The 23,164-nt window shown below is 51.0% G+C and overlaps 2 protein-coding genes across 3 annotated transcripts; both read right to left on the bottom strand.

Annotated features, from left to right (window-relative positions):
- Positions 1 to 143: 143 nt before the first annotated feature.
- On the bottom strand, positions 144 to 5,317 carry UNC119B (unc-119 lipid binding chaperone B). The gene is made up of 5 exons (XM_059485109.1): positions 5,095 to 5,317; positions 4,521 to 4,634; positions 3,895 to 4,006; positions 3,518 to 3,690; positions 144 to 2,669 (listed from the first exon to the last, which is right to left on the bottom strand). Exons 1-5 carry the CDS (start codon positions 5,309 to 5,311, stop codon positions 2,557 to 2,559), a joined length of 729 nt encoding a protein of 242 aa, XP_059341092.1. The 5' UTR covers positions 5,312 to 5,317; the 3' UTR covers positions 144 to 2,556.
- A 1,279-nt stretch (positions 5,318 to 6,596) lies between these two features.
- MLEC (malectin) lies at positions 6,597 to 19,058 on the bottom strand. Of its 2 annotated transcripts, XM_059484985.1 has the most exons (5): positions 18,843 to 19,058; positions 15,404 to 15,582; positions 13,911 to 14,087; positions 13,697 to 13,754; positions 6,597 to 12,536 (listed from the first exon to the last, which is right to left on the bottom strand). In XM_059484985.1, the coding sequence occupies exons 1-5, from the start codon at positions 19,030 to 19,032 to the stop codon at positions 12,307 to 12,309; spliced, it is 834 nt and encodes a 277-aa protein (XP_059340968.1). In that variant the 5' UTR covers positions 19,033 to 19,058; the 3' UTR covers positions 6,597 to 12,306. The 2 variants fall into 2 exon arrangements, with proteins under 2 accessions (XP_059340968.1, XP_059340969.1); XM_059484986.1 differs by lacking the exons at positions 13,697 to 13,754; positions 13,911 to 14,087.
- Positions 19,059 to 23,164: the final 4,106 nt, after the last annotated feature.

Below are 23,164 nucleotides of genomic sequence, written 5' to 3'. Positions count from 1 at the left end.
TTTTAGGGCAAAGACCTTCTGATTTGGCAAAGCAAACACGCTCAGCTAAAAACCGCAGGGTCTCCTGGTTTTCCTCCACTTCTCCCTTTTATTGCTGAATAGCCAACGCATTCACCAGTGCGAAATCAACCGCTTCAGGGCTGTCTCCTCCTCTCTGCTGCTGGCCAAGGACAGCAATTCCCGCAATTCCCTTTTCCTAGCGGGACCAGCCCCGGCAGCGCGCTCCCGCCGCCAGCAGATGGCGCGCGCGCCCCGTGCGCGCCCCCAGCGCCCCGTGCGCGCTCCCGCCCTGCTGACCAGCCCGTCGCCTTTGAGGAACCTTTACAGTGACAAGAGAAACAGATGGGAATCGTCACACTCCTAAGAAAAGCGAGAGGTTGCTTCATGTAGAAAGTGTGATAAAAGTTTAAAGGCACCTGGATTTATACTACATACAAAATTCAGTTCAATATGCTAAAATTTGCCAGGGAATAATGAGTAGGCTCTTCAGACACTATTTCTGAACACTTCAAGATGAAAAGCACGCTTCCAGGCAGTTCTGCTTTGTGGTGAGTAACTTAGAGCAAAGCTCCCACCTCAGAGGCACAGCATGAGGGCTGTGGAAGGTGCTCACTGTAAGAGACATCTCGAGATCCAACTCAACAGGAGCTTTAACTAATCCTGAAGATCCTAAACAAGATTGCATTAGTGCCTGTGGAGATGCTGGAGGGGATCAATGGTGGCAGAATAGCTCATCTTTCCATCAGGCAGACCCTGCCCCTCCACATTCCCAAGACATTTGTTGTGGTTGCTTATGATTAATGCTCCACCCAGAACAGGTCATTTGTTGTGGTTAATCATAATTAAGTATCTTCCTAAGAGCTGGAGATTCATTCATGGCTGCTACCTCACACACTCACTGCTTACTCTGATGCCAGCTGATGTTCCATGCCAAAGTTACTTTCACTAATCTGGAGTAAAGGCAGTGGTTTCCTATTGCATTAACAGGCTCTAGGCTCTGATGTCCACCCCACTCAACCCTGCTGGAACACAAACTACCCTGAATCCCTCTTAACACAACAGGTAACCATTGAAGAGTTAGGTTTTAACTGTCTCAAGAACAAATGGAAGTAGTATTAGGAAAGGTCTCCAGTCTAGACACAACCTAACTCCCCCAACAAGAGACACAACTGAGCAGCCCAGCATGGGGACAGGAAAAGTACCAGTCTTGAGAGCCAGCAAAACTGGCAAAAAAGGTTGTGATAGCTGAGATTTTGCACAGCTGGGAGCTTGTCCCAGCACAGCTTTGGCAAGACACAGGTCCTCCTCTTCCCACTGCATGATGCTATCTCCCATTGCCAGAGCCCAAACCCAGCTGTGGTATCAACCTGGCAACATGACTTCCTAAACCATAAATAAGCAGCTGAGCAGGCAGAGCAATGATGGGAACAATGAAAAAGAGAATCATGTACATTCTCACTTTCCAAGGATCCCACTCCATAACACTGAGTGATCTGACCTGGGAAGCTTTTAGCTACTAATATCTCCACTGCAACACAGAAAATGAGCTGGTGCTGCTCACAGCAACTCTGACAGACCAGTCAGGTTTACAATTACAGACTGAAGCCTAGGAAGCTCTGCTTCCTACCCATTTTTCAAGGGATTTTCCACATTCTCCCTTTTTCCTCTAAGCCCTGCTAGAGTGACACCTTCACTCCAGCCAGGCTGACAATGTGCTGTCCACCTAAAAAGCAATACATTCTGTATGAAGGGCCAAAAATTCCTACAAAGGGAAGGAGAAATGGTAAATATAGTGAGATTAACTTCAGCTCTAAGGTTGACCCCTGAGCTCCGAAATTCAACAGTTTGCTCACAAAAACTCAAACAGAAATGCTACCAGAGGGACAATCTCCTTTTTCCCCTATCTTGTATCTCTAGTGAAATCTCTGGCAAAACAGAGCTTAAATGTTCTTAGGGGCAGTTCAGGCCCTCAGAGGCAGATGGAATATTCCTGCACTGCTTAGAAGCTAAATTAGTCTCTTTCCCACTGGAGAATATTGGGATGCACCCTAAAAAACCATGTCAGCAATGCCACAAACAAAACCACTGCCACTGAAGACATGAGCTATCCAACTGAACAAAAGATCTGCTCTTCAAGCATCGCTGGCTACTGGAAGGGGTTAAGATTTTCCTGCTAAGAAATAGCTTAACACAAACAATCTGACCTGTTGAAAAAGGATATTCACCCAAGAGGTGAAACATCAGATGCACTAAAGGTGCAAACTAACTAGAAAGACTAAGAGCAAGAATTGTCTAAGAGTCCCTCTGATCACTGACCTAACCAAGGTTATCAGAAGATAGCCAGGAACAGAGAAGGAGAGGCAGGAAATGCTGAGTCTCAGAGAGGTGTTGCAGGGAGATTTCCTTTCAGGAGCTGTCATCTTTGCTTCATGTTCTCAGCCTCATGCACAGAGAAAAAGTTTGGCAAGAAGCCTTGTTGCACGAGACAGCAACGCCAGTCCACTCCTGCACGTCTGGAATGGTTAAGGGCATCACAGCATCCAGCAGCCAGAATGATTATTGTCCTCCATTGTAAGCATAGTCGGCCTTGTTGTGCATTATCAACTTGTTGTCCACAAAGTAGAAGCTGTCCGAGCGCGTCTCGTACGGGTTCTCCACCATCAGACGGACTGTGAAAGAGAGAGGGAGCTCCATTACCTCCAACAGCCTCAGTCAGGATAAAAAGGACTCTGCCACTCCACTGCATTTACTGAGTGATGCTCTGCCCTACCCAAGGAAGAGAAGCAAGCTGCTCTTCTGAGCTTACTTCAAAGGCTGCAGCTTGCCCTTCCCCTTCTTCCCATTCACAGGACAAGAGCTGTCAAATGCAAACAGAGGGGGAATGAAGAAACCTCACTCAAATAAGCTTAGACCAGAGCCATGAATGGAGCCAAGCAACCATCACATCTGTAAGCAGAAGGAGCTCATTTGTGGCACTCCCCACATGTACACAGGTGGGATGAAAACTCCAAACCTTCCCCACGGCCAGGCAGCCCCAGAAGGACCCCTGTGCCTCTGGCTCCATCCACCCCCTGAGGTCAAACATACCCTGTGTATTTGCAGAGATCTTAGCAGGCTTAAAAACAGACCTCAGGAAGAACCAGTTTTGCTCCATAGCAGGAGGCTCTAGCCCTAACAAACAAGTGCCAAAAACAGATGGGTGGCTATAAAAAGAACCCTTTCTCTGGTGTTTTGGTTTCTTCTGGGCTACACTACAAGGCATCAGGCATGTCAGCCCTGTGACTGATCAGTTCTTGCAGCCTGTGACTTAGCACAGGTTGTCTTAGGCTTTCATTTTCAAAGGAGGAGACTTTGCACACAAATCTCTAATTCAGAGAAGATTACACATTGCTAAACTGGGAACCTGTATCTGTTTGTTCCTGTCTCCTCAGTCCCAGTCACAACTTCTTTCACAAGTGGAGGGAGAGAATGCACACACAAACAAAACACCACTCAGTGTTGCAAAGGAGGTACTTACTAAGGTCTTCTGAGAGCTGAGGGAATTCATAAATGTGTTCACATGTGTTCCTGCTACTGGGGATGCAGAAGCCAAAATCAAAATCAAAGTTCTTCAGTAAGCGATCTCGGAAGTAATGCCTCTCAATCATTCGGAAGTTTGACACTGGCTTTTCTCCCACTGTGAATTCCACTCTGCATGGAAGAATCAGGAAAAAAACACCTGTTAGGAAGAACAGAGCCTTGGGCATGAGGCTACACAAGAGTTCTTTACAGAGAGTTTGATATTTGAAGTCTAAGATAGGCTATCTCAAGTCTTCAACCCAGTTTTGTTATGAACTGTCAAGTAACACTTTGTAAACATCCAATTCTCCCTTCTCTCCATGAGCTCATACTCACGTTGCACCAACAGTCCGTAGACGGAGAAACGCTGGGGTGAACTGGTACCGAACAAAGCGCCCTGCACTTGCATCCAGCTCGCTGCTGTCATCCTCATCCTCCTCAGCGTGCTCTGGAAAACACCAGCCCGGAGTTACTCTGCTCAGAGCGCACACCTGAGGTGACACTGCCTAGTGGGTGTATCAGGACAAGCTGCCTACTGCTTAGGTACTGAATGTAAACACATTTAATGATTGGTCTGAGGCTTATACTGGCATGAAGCAAAAGAGAAAAGATTTGCCATGACAGTTGGCCCAGTCGAGGTGGCTCCAGAACTGGAGTCACCCCTCCCCTCAATCTCACAGGATATCCCCCATCACAACTGCCAATGAACATGAACTAATCTCCATTATAACCAGCCCAAAAAAGGAAAATTGCCAGTCGATAGTTCTCTCCCACCTAACAATAATCACATTTTAATCACAAGTTTCTCAGCATAGATAAACTCAGTCCTGTGCTTAAAGGAGAGGATTTTAGTCATCAGGACATATACCAAAGGACCCTTCTGCTCGGTTTGCAGGGGTTGTGCATTGCAACCTCTCAGCTCTCAGTCTCTCTATCCTCCCTGCAACGTTTGCATGCTGTACCTGAAGCAGACGGCTTAGCAATTTCAAAAAGGACTGTTCCAGTTTCAAGGTCCCGGATCTTAAACCTAGTGAAGTCAATGTTGTAAATGTTGTCCTCAGGTTTGCATAAATAATCTAGAAGAGAGAGAAACATATAGTAATATTACAAAACACCTGTGACCACTTACCAAATGAATTTCCCTTTTTGTTAGCCCCGGCCCGATAAGATATGTACTGCTCCTTGTTTTGCAGAAGCTTCATAAAAGCCGGACAAAATTAAGGATGTGAGAAACAAAGGCAGGGTAAGTGCCAGGTAGCAAAGCAAGAATGGGATGCGATCGGGACAGAAAAGCAGAGATCAGCAGCCCAGAGGAAAAACAAAAAAACAAAAAGCCTCAAACAAATCAAAACCCACAAACAACACAAAAGCCCCCAAACTTTCTGGAAGTTGTACGGGAGCTGCCGGCGGGCGCACCCCGAGCCGCCGCGTCCCCGCCGGCAGCGCCCGGCCGGGCCCCGCCGCTCCCCACGCCAAAGGCCCGGCCCGGCCCCGACCCGCAGAGCCCCCGCCGCCCCGGGACCGGCCCGCACTCACTCTCCGTCACCCGGCACAGCCCCAGGACGTGCTCCGGCCGGACGGTCTCCAGCGCCAGCAACTCGGACTCGGTCCAGGGCTGCCGTGGCGGCGCATCGGCCGATCCGCGGCGGCCCCGCAGGCGGCTGAGCGGCCCCGCGGACCCCGGCGGCCCCGGCGGCAGCTTCTTGTCCGGCCCCGGCGCCGCCGCCGCCGCCCGCGCCCTGGAGCCGCTCATGGCCGCTGCCAAGATGGCCGCCGCCCGCCTCGGTAGCTATGGGAGCGCGGGGCGGGGCGCGGGCCGTTGCCAGGCAACGCCGCGCCCGAAGCTCAGCAGAGCCCGCCGCGGTCGCGCCCGGATGGGTGACCCGAGAGCCTGGCACGGGCACCGCTGGCGCGGCAGCCGCTCCGCCCGGGGCCGCAGCGCGACAGGACGGCTGGGAAAGCCGAGTTACCTGAGGGAAAACAGCACAAGGAACAAATGAACCCGGTTCCACTCCCGCTGCCCCCGGCCGGCTGCCAGCCCGCGTCCCGCTCCCGCCACACCGCCCGGCCGTCACCCCGCGCTGTGCAGGGGACAGTGACGAGCACTTCTCGGGAAGGGGCAGCGTCAGCAGGAGGATGCCATGGAGGGCACAGCACCGGGGACAGCCCAGCTGCTGTCCCTGGGGAGCGGGACGGCGACCGGACCGTGTGCCCCCGGGTGGCAGTGGCAGACATCGGACGAGCCTCCCCAGCCCGGTGGGAAAAACCGCGGAGGTCGCACTTGGAGGGATTCAGAGTATCAATACGAAGAGGAAAGAATGTGTTTCTTCCCAAGCAGGGGCAGCCCACCGGCCCGCAGCAGGCACGCAAGAGTTGCCAAGAGTCACCTACAGCCCTCTGGGGAACTGGGGCAAGAACAACAAACACCTGCATCCTCTTTTCGGACTTCAGCCAACACTGAACATGCTTATGATGACTGGAAACAGATTTTGAGCAGTGATTTGTGACGCTTGCTGTGGCTTGTGAACAGCACACTCCTGCTACTGCCAGCCAAATGCTATTTCAAAAAAAAAAAAAAAGCCTGCACCAGTCCCCCTAAATCCTCCTTGCTGCATGGGCTTGGTGCCTCTATCCCTAAGGAAGGTCAGACCCAGGCCTTCCAGGAAAGCACCTCCACAGGAGCAGGCACCTGGAGCGCAAGGCTGCTGCTTCCTCCCTGCTCCAGCCCCAGCCGCCTCTGACACGGTTTCAAGCTGAAAGGGGGGCAGCTTGCAAAGCCCAGAAAGCAGATTGCATCTCTCTGCTGCTCCGGCTCCGAGCAGGAAGCAACAACAACATCAGCACTTTTAAGAGGATGTTGTACCGTTCGATTTGCACTTTATGACTCAAAGCAGTGGGCAAGAGATCACCAGGGCTGCACTGGAGGCAGCAGCACGGTGTTACCCAGCAGTCAGCCAGGCTCAGCCTCCCTCGTGTGGGTGTAAACCAGAGGGGCTCCTCTGGCCCACCACCAGAAAAGAGGAACCATCTCATCCAAGTGACAATATAATTTTGTTTATTTTCCTTTAGCACACTGCTGGTTAAACTGCCAGACAGTAGATTTCAGAACATTCCCTCAGCCAAACATCCTGGGAAAATTAAAAAATAAAATTGCTACCGTGTACCAAAAATAAAATAACTCACCCCCATGCCCATCTCCCCCAAACTAGTCCCTTCAAAGCCAATACAATCAGAAATAGGTATCTGTGCTTTTCACCTAGGGCCCGAGCTTGCTGCAAAACAAACTAAAAAATGTCACTGCAAGTTGTTATAACACAAAACAATGGGCAGTAAAATAACAAATCCTCCTCAAAAATCCTTTGTACTGGTGACATGTACAGATGGAGGTTTCTCCTCACATCCTCACAGTGCTTCAGCCTTTACAGACAATGTAGACCTGCAGCTTGAAGTAGTTTGTGGCGTGTCCTTAACGCCAGTGGCACAGGTCACTGCCACGCACCCCCAGCCAGGCACAATAGAGCAGTGGGACCATGTGCCAACTCTGCTACCCCAACAGGACCCAAACATCACCAGCACCTCTCACAGGCCTGGTGCTGCCTCCTGGCATGGAGCACACATCCTGCCTCTGCTCTCACAGGCTCTGGGGCTCCTTTACGTACCCAGCTGCTTCTCAAGTGGGAAAGCCCTGAATGCACAAAGCCCCCGAGAAAACCACAAAAAGTTCAAGACCCCCACTTGCCAGCCAGTTTCCAGTCACTCCTTGGCTCCAGAATACCAGCTCAGGAACTGCCACAGTGTGACAGAACAGCCAAGGTAGCACAGGAGAGCACGTCCCCACTAAGCGTGACAGGGGACAACTCCAGGGCAGAGATCCTGCATTTCCTGGATTCACACTCTTCCCAGCTAAACTGGTTCAAGCTGTACTTTGCCCCTTGCCTTCAAATCTCCATCACACAAACTCTTTAGCAGAAACCTCTGATGTTTGCAAAAGATTATTCACATTTTCTAATCAGCCAGCACAGTTTCTAGGAGGGTGGAAAGCACTTGTTCTGTTGATTTTTGTTTTAAATAAAGCACTTCATGGGGAAAATAAATCAAAACCTATCAATAACCTGCAGTACCATCCCACCAAGCAGACTGGGGACAGCATCGTCACATCCCTCCCCACCCTCATCTTCCCCTCAATCTCCAAAAATAGTATTTAATATACAGCAATAAACTCTGAGCAAGCCAGAGTCCCGGAAGACATGGACCTGCTTTCACCTCTCCCATCCATCCCAGCACCTTTCAATGCTACAATACTCCTGGGTCAAATCCATTTGGATCCAAGGTGAATGCATGTGCCCCAGACCTGCTGGGCAGCACGAAGCAGGGGTGCAGCACAGGAGGCCCATCTGTGTGATCACGTTTCTGAGCCTTCCCAGCTCCAGCCTGGCGTGTTTGTGCCGTTGGGAATATTTCTGTGAGCCTCTGTGGGACCAGCCTGTGCAGACAGACTGGTGGAACCAGGCCGACGTTAAAATAGCATCCTTGAATTGTATTAGGCTTTGGCATTTGTTGTGGAGATGCAGAAGTGCCAGTAGGTAAATCAGCTCAGTGCTGGTCCAGTTCCCATCTCCCTTGGATTCTCAGCAAGGATATTTCCCTCCCCATCATACGTGCAAGAAGCAGACGGATCTCTCCCACATTAGAGCACCAAACAGAGCCTGACACACTTGGTACCTCGCAGCTGCTCAGGATCTGTCTCACATCAAGGGCTGAAGCTGTTCTCGTGGCTCTCTCCCTCCTGCTGTTTTCTATCAGCAACAGGCTTGTTCAGCCCAGAGCTCCTGTAGCAGGACACCTCCCTGGCTGTTGCAATCCTGTTTCAACTTAAAGGCCAAGGGACAAGGCACAGGTCCCTGCTCTGTTCAGACGTAAGCAGCACGGGGCAAGCCCTCAGTGAGTAAATCAGGGGTGCAGGACCCCCCAAGCCCCACTCTGCACCCAGAATCTGTAAGCGCCAAACAGGTCCCAGGACCCAGCGTGACTCACTCAGCTCTGAACTGCACCAACTCCCAGGCACCAGACTGTCTGGAAGTTCTCCATCCTGCCTTTAGGCCATTTCTGGGGCACACCAGACCTGAAGGAGCTCTTCAAGTTCTTCTGGCCCCTGCTAGACTTTTCTTCCATTGATTTCAAGGGTTGAAATAAAGATACCTGCTCACAGTTCTCTACTTCAGCTGTGACCTCCAGAGCTGGCATCTGGGAACAGGGAGACCATCCCCATCTGATCTCAAGGGCAGGGAATGCCTGTCCCTTGAAGAAAAAAAACTCAGAAGCTCCTTAAAAAAAAAAGAAGCTCCATCAAATAGACTTTTATTCAAAGCCTGAGACAAAGGCACCAAAAAGAGAAGGGAATTAATTTGGCTTTCTGTTCACTGCCACCTGGGACACTCAAAAGGGTCAGAGATGTTTAGTTACACACACAGAAGACTTCAATAGCCTGGCTTAAAGGAGGGGCTGACGGGACAATTAAAATAAGCTTTGAAACCATTATTCTGAGGCTGGATCCAGGCCTGAATCATCAGACAGTGATTTTTCCTTTATTAAGTGGAAGCTTTACTAAAATTGCTGTATCTGCCCCTGTCTACACAACAGGAATCATGCCAGAGTCTGTTCTGACCCAGCTCCCCACACTGCTGCACTCCATCTGCCTGCTGCTGGCAGAGGAATCAGCACAAACAGGCTTGTCTCTGACCTGTCTCAGTTAAACAGTGTCTTGGATATTCCCTCAAACACCCATTTTGGAAAGCTACAGCCAGCCCAAATATTTTCTTTCCCTGGTCAGGACCAGGTACCACATTACACCCCTGAGTCTGGCTTGCAGACACTAGACAGAGACACAGGGGAGCTGGAGTACTGCATTTCCAGAAAGGTGCTGACTGGCCAGCCCCCACCATCCTTGCTGCTCCCACATGCTCTGTTTGAAGGCTCCTTCCAAAGCAAATCTGTCAGGAGGGGATGGACAAGGAAGGAAACTGCTCACAGGACCTTAACAGGGTCAGGAACACCCCAGAAACCAGCTTTGTAGTGAGAGATGCACAAATCCAGAGCCAAAACAACTAAATTGAAGCCATGAAGGATGAACTGTTTCTCCTCCCTATTCTTATTCAAATAAGACAAATTCATTTGATCTGAGCAACTAGAACAAACTGGATCACACCCTGTACAGCTCTGCCTTGGGGCAGCTGTGGCACTAAATGGGTGCCCTGGCTGCTAGGAGAGGCCAGGATAAACTATCCTAAAAGCCTTGTCTCCAACTTCTGCACATCTAAACACACCCATGGTAGGCAAGGTGCTGAGATTAGCGGGTGGTGAGCCACAAGAAGCTGAGTGATTCCTTGCATCAAGGATGCTCAAATAAAATGCACCCTAAAAGGCCTGGAGGAGAGCAGCTCCTTAGAGAGACGCCTGCTTTCAACCTCAGATTCTTTGCTTAACAAATTAGCACAGTTCATGATTCTCAAAACTGATAAAGATCTAAATGTCTCTTCAATCCAGTTAGAGCAAACCCAAAAATTCTGGGGAATTTCTGCAGGCACTGTCACTGAACAAATCAGAGCTCATATTTTGTAATAGTTTTGTAGTATTAGGATTTTAACAGTAGCTAGAAGATGAAGCAGACAGCTTCAAGCTTACCACCTTTCATCCTAAGGTTTGTTCTTCAAGATCAGCTCTCTCTAAAGCCTGGATTCTCCTTTAACTGGGGCAGGGACTCTCTTCCTTCTGTCCCAAACTACCCCTTGTGCAGTTAGAGAGAAGATAATGAAGGTCCTGCTTGTTTTTCAGCTCACAGATAGAGAATTAGGGTCAGGCCTGTAGCAGTGATGTGATCAGAAAGGCAAGGTTCAGTGGCACTGATGCAGAGAGCAGCATTTTGTCACCTCCCCCAGCTTCCACTCTGGAGACCCTGAGCTGACAGCTCCTATCACAGCTTGAGGGATAAGAGGAAGGGAAGCCTTCAGCTCTTCGGGCCCAACAGAACAGAACAGGCTGCTCCTCCAGTTCCCTGGCCAGAAACTTGGTAATTCTGCTGACCCTGCTCAAAGAAAGGCTGAGCCACTGCAGGGGATCAAACCCAGAAACAAGTGCTAGGAAAACCTAGAGAGGCAGAGCAGCAGAGGTCACTGCTCAGTGCCACTGCTCCAGGGAAAGACAGAACACTTCTGAGGACAAGGGAGAGAGCATGAGGTAAAGCGCTCCGTGAGCCCAGAGGTCAGCAGCAACAAAGCTGATCCACAAAAACCCAACCCTGCCTGGGATGGATCCTGCTCCAGCACAGAACATCTTCCTCCTGGTCAGCCAGAAACGCTCAGCATGTTGGAGGCCAAGATTGTGGGAAGGCAGTTCCTCAGGGCCTGCAGCTCTGGACCAGAAGGCACAGCAGTGGCTTTCTCTCCATTCAGCCTCTGCCAGGCAGGCACAGGCTCTGCATGTGGAAACAGAAGCTTTTTGCAGAAATATCCCTGGGGGAAGCAGGTGACCTTGTCTCCAGTGCATTGTTCATTTCCAGATCTCTGGATGGCAACAAACCACCTTGCTCTGCAGGACTGAAAAGTTGGACATCTGCCCCTTCACTACAGGGCCTGGATATGCAAAAGGCCAAACTCACTCACTGCAAATACTGACCAGCTCTACTTCTCACTGCCACAGACAGGGCTGGTCCCTATAGAGGGAATGAGACCCCAGGGAGCATCCACCAGGTTGCTCTGCTCTCTGTCCTACAGCACAGGTTGTTTAGAGTCACAGAGAAGGAAGCTCACCATAAGGAAGGTTAAGGAACAAGTCCTGAACCTCCTCTCTAGTTCAACTGATTCTCAGCTTCTTCCAAAGTAGAGGTTACTTGCTAGGAAAGGCAAAACAAGGAACTGGGCTTAAAACAAAACCTTTGAAAATAAAAGGATATTAAAGGAAACAAAAGCCATAATCAATACAGAAAACAAGTGCATCTGATCAGACGCTAACAACGTCAGCCTCTCGCAGGCTACAGCAGAATCCCTCTGCGATGGAACAAACATTGCAATTGCCAGACTAGGAAAGTCTCTCCCAACTGGTGCAGCAAATCAGGCCAGACAAATCCCTCTGCTCCTGGCACAGCTTGCAGTCTTAGGAGGGAACTGTCTCCACGGAGGCTGGTCTGGAGCCTTGGTATCTTTCTGCAGGCGAGTACCATACATTGTGTTGCACACGTTCAGGGAGATGCTGAGCCAGGCTCCGTCCTCTGCAGCTGCTTGACACCCAACAGCACCACAACACTTCCACACTCCTGGACAAAATGTGTACCCCAGCCTTGTTTTAAGAATTGCTTTCCTGCTTAAGGAACCATATTCCACCCAGTAAAGGCAGAGATCCTACAGCACATGGCTTTCTCTCAGTGTGGGACACGGCCCAGGACTGGCAGCCTCAGCTTTCATGGCCCAATACACACCCAGCCAGGACTCAGTTCACTCTTGGATGCCCCAGGGAGAATCAGAGGCTGCACATGGTGCGAAGGGGAAGGCGAGGGCCTTGCTGCTTGCTGGCAGGGGGAAGGTAAGCTCCCTCTTACCTGGACCTGCTATTCATTGCTATTCATTTCAAATGAATCATCTCTTTTTTTTTTTTTTTTCCTTAAATTATGAACAATATGGAGAAATTGAAAGCAACCATATTTGGTCCAACTCCTTCCCTCCCAGCCCCTGGGCTGATGCACTGTGGGGCTTGCTCTCACAATCGGCAGAGGCAGAAGAGGGTAGGGATGAAGACACCAAAGGCCACCAGTATAGGAAACATGAGGCTGCTGTTGTCCGAGGCATAGGGGTTTGGTGTGCGTGGGCCTGACTGAACCCGGTTCTTATTTGCCTGTTTTTTGACACTGGAACCATCATCATAGTCATCTTCATCATCATCTTCCTCTTTTTTCTCCAGGCCTGGGTGTGGTTGCAGCTTTGGAACATCTGTTGAACAAGACAAAAGGTTGCAATCAGGCAGGATGTAAATTGGGAGTTCACTTGGGACACTTCCATCCCCTCTCCCCAATCCAACATGAACATCAACAAGAGGGCACCTGATATCCCACCAAAACCACAACCAGAACACCTCAGAAGAGAGGAATATCTTCTACCACAGAGGATAACACCACTATTTCTTTTCTTTGCAAGATAAGAGCATGTAAGGATCCAGCCTGCAGAAAAACTTCATCCTTCCACACCATCGATGTGTCACACAGACAAGTTAATGCACAAAAGTACATTTGTATGTAGAATGTAGAGCACACATTCAGATACTGCAGCTGCTGAGTAAGATCTGCCTGCAGAACCAGCAGATGCAGGTGCAAACAGGAACAGGAACAACCCTTTTCATAAGCAGTCCTATTCCACATCACTGCACCCCTCAAAGCTAGAGCTGTGAGAGCAGCATGGCCAAGCCCCACTCAAATCCAGCCTCCAGAGCCTTGGGCCTGAGCTGCAGGTGCCACCTGGTCACAAGGTTCTTACCAAATCTTCAGCAGCACCTGACCATCCCATAGTAAAGCAAATTGATGTTATGGTCAGAGAGGGAACTTAAACCTTTCTAGTTCAGGAGCTAGAGGGGCTCCAATTCCAGCTCACTTACAAAGAGGGTGATAAAAGAACAAGGACCTTTCCAGCACTCCCCAGAGCTATCCAGAGGAACTGGTATCTGGGAAAAAATACTGCCTTGTCCTAAAGCTGAAAAGGCAAAACAAAGCTCCAGGTAAGACATATTTAAGCACTAGCTAAAATAGCTGTAAATTATTTGTCTGCAGGGCTGCTGCTGACATCCAAGGCCAGAGGGTATTTATGTGTAGCTATAAGCTGAGACTGACCAGACATGTTCCCTTCTCCTCTACCCCATATACAGGAAATTCCAAAACAATTTGATTTTTCTCACTCCAAAATGACACAAGCTTTGTGACTTAGAGGAGAATGAGGACAGTACACACCTACTTCTCTCTGCAACTGCACTCTGTGGGAACTCAGTGAAAGAGAAACAATTTTGGCAGATGTGGGTCAGAAAAGCTATGATCTCATAGTCTGAGAAGCAACAGGCTGCTCTCCAAGGGGGAAGAGCCTTCTGGCTCAGAAACTGTGCTTACCTTCCACTGTTCCTTGCAGGATGTACAGGGCACAGATTTTCGGATTGTCATAGTAGCCCTGGAAAAAGCAAAAGCAGCAGTCAGTGCTGCAGCTCTGAGAACAGGAATGGTCTCCCCACCTACCAACACCTCTCCTCCTCCTGCACACAGCTGCACATGACTGGGTAAGAAGGGGAAAGGGAAGATCAAGGCTCTGCCCTGAAAAGCTTATTACCTTTACAAACTCAATGTGGAGCTTTCCTGTGAATGTTGAAACCTCTCCCTGGACACTCAGTTTTCCTTTTTTGATACTCATGGGAATGATCTCATCGTGAGCTGTGCTGTGTCCAACTCTGTCAAAAATGTCCAAGTCTTTCACCACCACGTGGCCATTCAAGCGAACATCAAATACCTTCAGGGTGGAAGAAATGACAGAGTCAGAGCAGATTCAGGCACGTGACAGTTGACATGGGAACAGAACAGGAAAGGTCTCTGCTTTTTATGCACCCAGAGCCAGAAAGCATTGTAACATGTCCTGGCTCACTCCTTTGGGAAGGATTCAAAGCCCAAAACCAGCCAGGTAAAGACACTATAAAGCATTAACAATGCTTTCAAATACCCTGAAATCTGCCTCCTCCTTTTAAAACAGCCCCTACATCTGCTGTTCAGACTGAGGACAGCACATTTTCATTCTAGTTTATTCATGCTTCTCTTTCACAACTCTTCTCCTGTCTGAAGACCTGCTCCTACCACCCTGGGGTGGCTGTGACACACCACACCCTAGGGAATGAAGCCTGCAGCAGAACAGAGAAGAGGAAACAAGCTGGTAAGGAACACAGGGTTTGAAGGAGGTAAAATGTTTAACTGCTAACCACATCTGTGAACTCAGAGTGAAAGTCCTCCTCAGGGCTGTAATGACTCAAACTTCATGCAGCACCTGGGGAATCCCAGCAGAACCACATGAAGGAAGAGGAACCAAAGATACCTCAGCCCTTCAGTTTAATCTGAGGCTGCTTTTTGCATCCGTTCTGTAAGCTAGCCCCACCAGTTCTGCTCCCTGAAATACTTCTCTGGCAGGAAGGCAGCACAGTGCTTAAGGAGATCAGCCCTAAAGAAGCTGATGGAATCAGGAAAGCCAGACTAAAACCCAAACCACCCCTACCCCAATTTGTAACAGGGCTTTGAGTTCTGCTTGTTTCTGCTTCCACTTCTGTACATGAGGGGTTTCAAAAGTGGACAAGGGTTATTCTTCTCTAAAAAGCAAAAAGCAGATGAATTTACCTCTACTTTCAAGATCAGACTGAACCAGTATCAAGTCTTATTACATTTGTAAAAATTGTTTTGAGTAGGCTATTTAACCCAGACCACCTCCCTGCTTCAATCTATGCAATACTTCCTCCAACATAACTATGCTGTCCAGTCAGATACAAGTGTTCAAGAAAAAGGAAAAAACTTCTCAAAGCCAGCACAGCCTAAATAGGTTGTAAAACTCTATTGCTAGTTATGTTCAGTTGCACATGTTTGTTTGAATACTTTGAAATTAAGTCTTCCAGTCCAACTGTATAGGTAGAATGTGGAAAAGAGCTCTAAAGGTTCAGAACCTGGCAGAGGTTGGGACCTCAGTTAACTTATTCCTTCCTCCAGCATGCAAAGCAGCAGAGGTAACCTGAGCACACTCAGTCCTGGCCAGGAACTCGCATCAGAGACACACAAGGAGCTGTTGCTTACCTTCTGTTGAGACTGTGCAAAATAGACCTCTGCAAACTTCAACACCAGCACATAGTCACCCTCCTCTTTGATGGGAACTTCATAGCCAAAGGTTTCCTCATTGTAGCGCTCGGTCTGGTACAGGATCTGGTCCTCTGCATTGGACCTCAGGATTGGCAGCTTCATACCATAGTCAGAGGCTGGGTTTTGAGCACAAAGGAGTGAGAGAAGGGTTACATTCTGAGGAAGAAACATTTTATATATTCTTGAAGCTCTTAACTCCAGAAGTGGCATTAGCACTTAGAACCCATCAGACCCAGCTCCCCTGCTTGCTCTGACCAGGTGGCAGCACTACCAGAGCAGAAGCACAAGAAGCCAAAGCCCCAAAATCCAAGAAATGTAAGGAAACAGGTCTGGAGACCTGCTGCAGTTCAAGACACAGTAAACTCACTCTCACCATTTCAGAAAGAAAAGCCTGTTTACAAAAACATTACACGAAGCCAAAGGACTTGGCCATTGGCTCTTGCTTTAAAGAGTGAAAACACCTAGAATATTTTTACAATATTTTCAAATTTCAGACTCCAAGTACAAAACTAAAATAGCTGGCATAGGACTGACTTGACTCATTGATGCAACAGATTTGAAGTTAGCAGTTGATAGCACTGGGTTTTAGACTTATCCTCCTCAACAAAGAACTGGGGAATGGCAGAAGGGTGAAAAGCATTAGGCATCTTACAAAGCCCTTTCTTCTCAGCACAGGCCCACAATACCTCTCAGCATGAAGATGGGATGAAGGAAGCAAAAAAGATAAGCATTTCAAGAGCACCAGCAGCTTCATCAGCTGATGTTCTCAGAGCCACCCAGCTGAAATGGGGGCTGTCTGTAGGCATGCAAAGAGCCCCTGAGAAGGGCCCAAACACTGTGCCCAAACAGTACAGCAACTGACAAATAAGAGAAATCACAAAATTTGCCTCTTTTCAGTGTTTCACTACCTCTACAGCAGTCCCCAACAACTCTACCCCCCTTGGTTTGCTACTGTATCAGGGTTCCTGCATAAATGCAAACTGTTGCAATGCCTCCAGGGCTGCACATCAAACAGCTCCCAACGAAACAGGGGCAGGAGGGACGACTGTGGACACCATCCATCCACGGGCACTTCAGGCAGAAGCTGATCCAGATGAAGTTCTCTGCTGACACTCACCTCTCCCAGCCCCATTTCCATGGGAACAGACACTGCACTGGCCAAGACAAAGCAAGAGCTACTAACCCAGCACACGCTGCCAAAGACAGAGCCAATGCAAACGAGTGAGAGGAAATTAATGCCAGTTCTGAGTCTCCTGTTTCACACAGAGCTGCTCAGGCAATCTTCCACTTCTCTTTACCACTCGAACTTGGGCATAAAGAGGACTCTAACCACCAGAAATACAGAGGGTGAAAAGTTTAACCTGTCCTCCCACACAGATATTTCTGGCCAGCTACAGATTACAGTGATAGCAAACCAAGGACTCCACAGAAGGCAGCTCCTATTAAAGGAAAGCCTGCACAGGAAGAAAGTCCTTTAATAGCCAAGAAGGTAACTGGAGAGGAAGACCTGTCACCTGCATGTCAGAGCTCTGTTGACAAGAGCTGTGGAAGCAAGATGGATTTTACAGCACGCTGGGTGCTCACAGGGAGCAAGCAGTACACACCAAGCTTTAACTCAACTATGTTTGGCACCTGCCTATTCTGTAATTGCCATCAGCACAGTCAGTCCTTTAGGGCACAGCAGCTGAATGGAGGCTTAAAAAAAAAGGTTTTAAATTGCCCAGAGGCAGAATTATTATCCCTAGGTCATTTCCTCCCAGTCAGCCATACATTTCTGCTATAGCCCTTACATGTCTATCAACACAGAGAGGAGCCCAGAGTAAACGAACAATGGTGCAATAAAAAGCCATTGAGGGAAAGGCAGCTGAGAGCTCAAAGGGGTAAAGTCTCCACTGTGCCTGGCACCACTGGCTGGTGCAGGATTACTGTAACAGCCTGCTGCTCAGAGGAAACACCACGGACTTTCCACAAAGGAAGTGCATGTTACAATGTGCTTGAAAAAGATCCTTTTTTCTCTTCAACTCGAAATAAATAGTTCAAGTCCACAAGGACATTCAAGTCACACATGTGAGAGGTCTGTGAAGGGAAGCTGACCTATAGTGATCAGGGCACACAGTGTGACTGGAGCAGCAGCTTCCATGGGTGTGAAAAACCATATGAGAATTTAAATGTGACCTCCACTGTATTCAGTGTGCCCAAAAGGCTCTCCATTTGGGATGGCACTCATGCAGGACAAGCAATAACAGTTCCAGCCATATAACACAGAAAAATCCTCACCATCCTACATGGAAACAGCAAAGGTTAGACTGAGAACTCATCTCCACATTCCACTACTCACCTGTCACTGACAGTAGAGAAGCCCAACACAGCTAGCTTTTCAATATATTAGTGAATCAACTAAGTTTTGGTACACCAATTATCAGAAACATGCACAATTCCAACTGTGGTGGTCTTGAGGGAAATAGGAAAAGGTAATCCAAGTGTAATTAATTTTCCATCCTGTCCTAAATAGTAGGCTGAAGATTTTACTGACTTGGTAGTTAGAGCAGCCGATGATTTCCCATCTGCCTCTACTTCTGCTCGTGTCGCTGCCCTTGAACAGCCAGCCACGGTCTGGGGCATGGAGCAGAGCGGCCGGCTGTACCTTCCCCCCGCGGGGCCCAGCACCGAGGGCTCCAGCGAGCAGCCTGTGCTCTCCGCTGTCGGGTCCAGAATGCTGCAAGCATCAGCCCCCATCGTGCGCGACCCAGATCCGGCTGCAGAGGGCTGGAAAAGCTTGTTCCCACTGCACCGAGCGCGCTGCGCACTGGGCTGTGAACCGGCGGATCCTGCTGTAGAACACGGGCTCTTCAGCGGAAAACGGGAGAGAAAAAGCGACCGGCAGGCGCACGCGGCAGGGCTGGCAGCGCCACTGCTCCCGCCGCCTCTCCGGCCGAAATCCTACTGCAACCCTCGCGGAGCCACTTCCCCTCCGGCATTACACAACCCCGCAGGCCGAGGGCACAGCACCATCCCGCAGGGCTCATCCCGCCGCCTCTGGGGCCCCGGGCCCGCACCGCCACGGGGACGAGGGATGCGGCCCCAGCTGGGCCCGGCGGGAGAACGGCGGGGGCCGTGGTCCCGCTGGTGACAAGTGGCGGTGCTGCCTTCGGACCACGACCGTCCCCGAGCGGCTGCGGGAGAGGAGCCCCCGCCGTCCTGCGGGGAAACCCACAGACCCGCCGGGACTGCAGCGGGCAGGAGGGCGCCGGGGGCGCGCGGGTCCCGGCCGCCGCCAGCACAGCGGGACCCCGCAGCCCCGGCGGAGCGGAGCCGAGCGGGACCCCGCGGGCTGTCCCGCCAAACCCCCCGGCCGCGGAGCGTCCCCCGCCCTCACCTCGGCCCACGCGGCCCTCGAGCGGGTCCTTGCGGAAGTGGATGCCGTTCACGTCCACATGGGCATCGCCGCCCGCGTTGACGGCCCAGACGACGCTGTCGGCGATGCCGCCCGCCGCGCCCCGCAGCAGCAGCGGCAGTAGCAGCACGGGCGGCAGCAGCGGCGCCCCGCGCGTACGAGCGCCCACCATGTCGCGCTCCCGGCGCCGCGCCCGCCCCTTCCTGCCGCCGACAGGGGGCGGCTAACCCCGCTGCCGGGGCGGGACGAGCACCGGCCAATCCGCGCGCCGAAACGAGAATATTAATTACCTGCCCGCCTGCCATTAGACGGCCGCGGGCCTGTATCTGCATATTCATAAGGCGGCGGGCCAATGAGCGGAGGCGATGGGCGGGTTGGGCTGAGCGGCGCGGAGACAGCGGCGGGAGCGGCGCGGGGAGCCGGGTCCCTGCGGGCCGGGGTGCCCGGGGTCGGTACCGCCCGCGCAGGGAGCGGAGTGGGTGTGGAACAGGCTCCCCTAGGAAAGCGCGGCGGGGACGGATGAGGCTCCCCAGCGCCGTGTCCGCAGCGGGGACAGCCCGGCGAGCTGGCCTGAGCGCCGGCGGCTGGTGGGCAAAGCCCGCCCCTCCGCGCCGCCAATCGCGGGGCTCCAGCGCGGCGGAACGCGGAGCGCGGCGGGGCGGCGGCGGGAAGCGCCGAGCGAGGGTTGCCGCGGCAACGGGCGGCGCTGCGGCAGCGCGGAGCGGAGCGCACCCGGTGCGCTCGGGGAAGGGGCTGGAGCGGACCCAGGGCAGCGGGAGCTCCACCGCCGTCGGGGGCGGCTCCTCGGCACGTCCCGGTAGCTCCGTGCCCGCTGTGCTTTGAACGGCGGCTGCCAAGCCCCGCTCGCTGCCCTGGCAGAACTCGCTGGTTCTCCCGTTCGCCCCTGCCATGGAGTAAGGGCATAGGCAGCTGCCGTCCGCCCGGTAAGGAGCGAAGCGACCGGTGGCGTGCGAGCACCTCGCACCGCTATAATCTGCGGGCAAAGCAAAGCGGGCAGTGAAGGGGAAGGCAGGGAGGTGACCGTGACACTGCCAGTGGGCTGAGCCCTGGCTTGGACTTTATAGGAGAATGTAAAATCCTGGGTTTGTTTTCTGGAGGACCTCGGCAAGGTCTTGGGTGGCTGGAGTGAGAGGGGGAGGTGGAATGAAACTCACTCCCTACACAAAGGGGGAACAAATAACTTAATGTTTGCCCTTCTGTCTGATCACGGTGTTCCTTGAGGCATCAGATACCGGGCAGGCCTCAGGGCTGCGCTCCTGGCACCGGCTGCAATAGCAGTGGCTGCTTCAAGTGCCAGTGATATTTTATTAATTCAAGTCTTTCGCAAAGCATTTGCTTCTATAAATAAAGACTTGGTGCTGCAGACTGGGAATTAAATGCATTTGTTGCTTTTGTAATGCACCTCTGGGCCTCAACCAGACACAGTCTTGGAGGAGTGAACTGTTTGGCAGAATGTGTAACCACCCACCCCCTGCTCCCCAGTCTGCTCTGCCCAGGCTGGAGCGGATCCCAAAGCATGTTCCTGCTGCTGTGACATCGGTTCTTGGGCTCATGATATAAATGGGTCAGGACAAACATGGCACTGCTGCACTCCCACACCAGCACTGCTGCAAGGAAGGGGTTCCTAAAACTACAGGGTGCCTTAGGAAAGCACATCCACATTAGTAGCATGAAATGTGTAACTTAGCACCTCCCCAGATTCAGCCACCTCACACTGATTCCTGGCAAATCATCTCAGCGTTACAGACCCCAGCCCTGGCAGCATCTGATCAAATCCAGGCTAATCTCCTGTCTCCCTGCTGTGTTTGTGACCTGTTGGGTGTCCCCCAAGTTCTGTTACCAAAGGAGTGCAAGCAGCCATCGCCAGGACCATGCTGTCCAGTTGGTGAGGCTGAGGGAGGCCTCATTAGAGCTCGTTTGTGCTGATTACAAATGATCCTCCCCAATCCTACACTTTCAACTGTGATGTGTGGGTCAGGAACACAACTTTGAAGCACATAAACACTTTAAGTGTTACCAGGTATTCCCAGGGTGAGCATTTTCTAAAAACTAGCTTGGATGATCATTTTCCAGGAATCAGTAGTGCATCACAAAGCACGAGGGATTAACTGAGCAGCAGTGAGGAGGGACAGTGCCTGTGCTCATCTGGGGCAAGAGGAGCCCCCTCACCCTGGCTCACAGGCTGGTGACAGCTCCTGGCAGAGGATGGCAGATGCTGTTTGCCCTGTGTCCACTGCTGTCCCCAGTCAATACTTGCTGTCACACCAGCAGTTTGATGTCAGTTTGTGCCCCAGATGTCAGAAGCTCCATCCTGTTACTAATCCACTGAGCCATCAGTCAGTCTCTTGATGCAGGCTGGATTTACACCAGTAACCCACAAGTGAAAGGCTCAGGGTCATTTTCTCAATCCCTTGACCTCTGCCTGTCACCTGGCAGCTGTGCCAAAATGAATCAGTCCTGCCTGGTCTACCTAGCACCTTGATTGTTCATGAGCAACGAGGGGCACATGGTTAGGGAATTGGCCATTCACTGCTGGAAAATGGAAGCAGCATTTGGGATGTCCAAAAAGAGCAGCAAAAAGATGTGGATCAGAGGCAGGCCTCGTGGTTAATGGAGTATCTCAGAAATCAGTGTGAGCCAGCCCCACTGCCCCATAGGCTCCCAAATGGCACAGGGCTACAAGGGAACAGCTGTGCCCTGCTATGTAGAGCTCCTTGGAAGTAGCTCCCCAGTATGAAATTGGAGATAAGAGCAAAAGGATTATCTCTGGAATTAGATTATTTAGATTGGATCTTTAATCTCTGCCCCCTGTCCACACAAGGAAATAGTGAAACTCCCTGGGATTATTTGGGGTTTGTTGTGGAAGTAAAATCAGACTAGCAACAGGAGCTCAAGAGCTTCTGCTGGAAGGAAAGAAAAAAAAAGAAAAAAAAAAATGAAGGCTTTTGAGACCTGCCCTGTCTGACCTGTTCACTGTATCATGGTGAGACCTGGCAGAACAGAGTTACAGATGATTTGGCAGACTCAGCTTTCCTCAGAAGTAGCTGTGGTTCCAGGACTGCCTCTGCAATGACACAAAGGTGTCCTGCAGCCAGCCTTTGCCCAGCACTCCTGGGATGACAGGCACAGCTCTGCCACACCACAAGCACAGGGACCTGCTCAAGCAAAAGTGGCTGTGGTTTGCAGGGAGGATGCCAAGCCACTGTGATGCTGCACTGTGGATCAGCCCTGCCTCCAGACATGTGGGAACCATTTTCAATAAACACTGCCCTGCCATCTGATGCTGTGGGCAAAAGATGAGACTGCTCAGGGCAGGGTCTGGGCAGGGAATGGGCAGAAGCAGCCAGCACACTCGTGGCCTCTGACTATCCCCTGGGCTCCTGCAGGCTGGCTGTGGCACAAGGCACACCCCCAGCCATGCCCAGTGCCCAGGGCAGGCACAGCACCCTGCAGCACACAGGCAGCAGCACAGCTGTCCTGCTCCACAGGCACAAACAGCTCCTTCCTCAACAGGCTCCACTGTAAGTGAAGCACAGTTGTGTACCAGCACTCCCTTTGGCAGACAAGCCTGCACAAGGCTCCCCCTCCCCAGTATTGCCCTAAACACATTTGTAACATACCAGGACTCTGGACTCTGCTCAGTTTCTCACCCTCATCTCCAATATCACCCTCAATAATACAGCTACTGAGCCAGTAAATGTGGAGATCTGTAAATATCCATTTTCCAAGTTCTTGGCTCACACCCACATCTCCAAGATGGGACCAGCTCCACAGATAAACACACACAGTGGGCACACACCCACTTGCATACAAACGCTTCTATTGCTTCACTCCCAGGTACCTATCTGCACTCCTTGCTTTGATGTGCACACACACAAACCCTTCCTAGTGCACACACCTGTGCAAACACAAGTAAACATGCACACACATGCAAATATAAGGAGAAACAGTTTTTCCATCACTGGAGCATCAGCCATCACTACAGCTATGCTGGTTGGCACAGCAACAGGAAAGCAGAAGAGAAAATCCTCCTTTGGGACATGGATTTGTGGACCCTGAGAATCTGATAGAGAACCCTGGAAGTGAAAGATTTGAGATGGAGGAAGCAGGAGGATATTGGTCCTTGACCTCCCAGTTTGAGTAAGGAGGCAACCAAGAGGAAAACAACTCCCAATCACACCAAGAAACAGAGTGATGATGGTTTTGAAGCCATTTGAAGCCAAACAGAAATTAATCCTGGCAATTTGTGACTGAGCCTTGCATAGAGAAGGGAAACAACTGTA

Source organism: Ammospiza nelsoni, chromosome 18 (assembly GCF_027579445.1).
Source record: "Ammospiza nelsoni isolate bAmmNel1 chromosome 18, bAmmNel1.pri, whole genome shotgun sequence".
NCBI classification, from domain to species: domain Eukaryota; kingdom Metazoa; phylum Chordata; class Aves; order Passeriformes; family Passerellidae; genus Ammospiza; species Ammospiza nelsoni.
The sequence above is the reverse complement of the archived record's forward strand: the minus strand, read 5'-3'. Positions and strand labels throughout refer to the sequence as shown.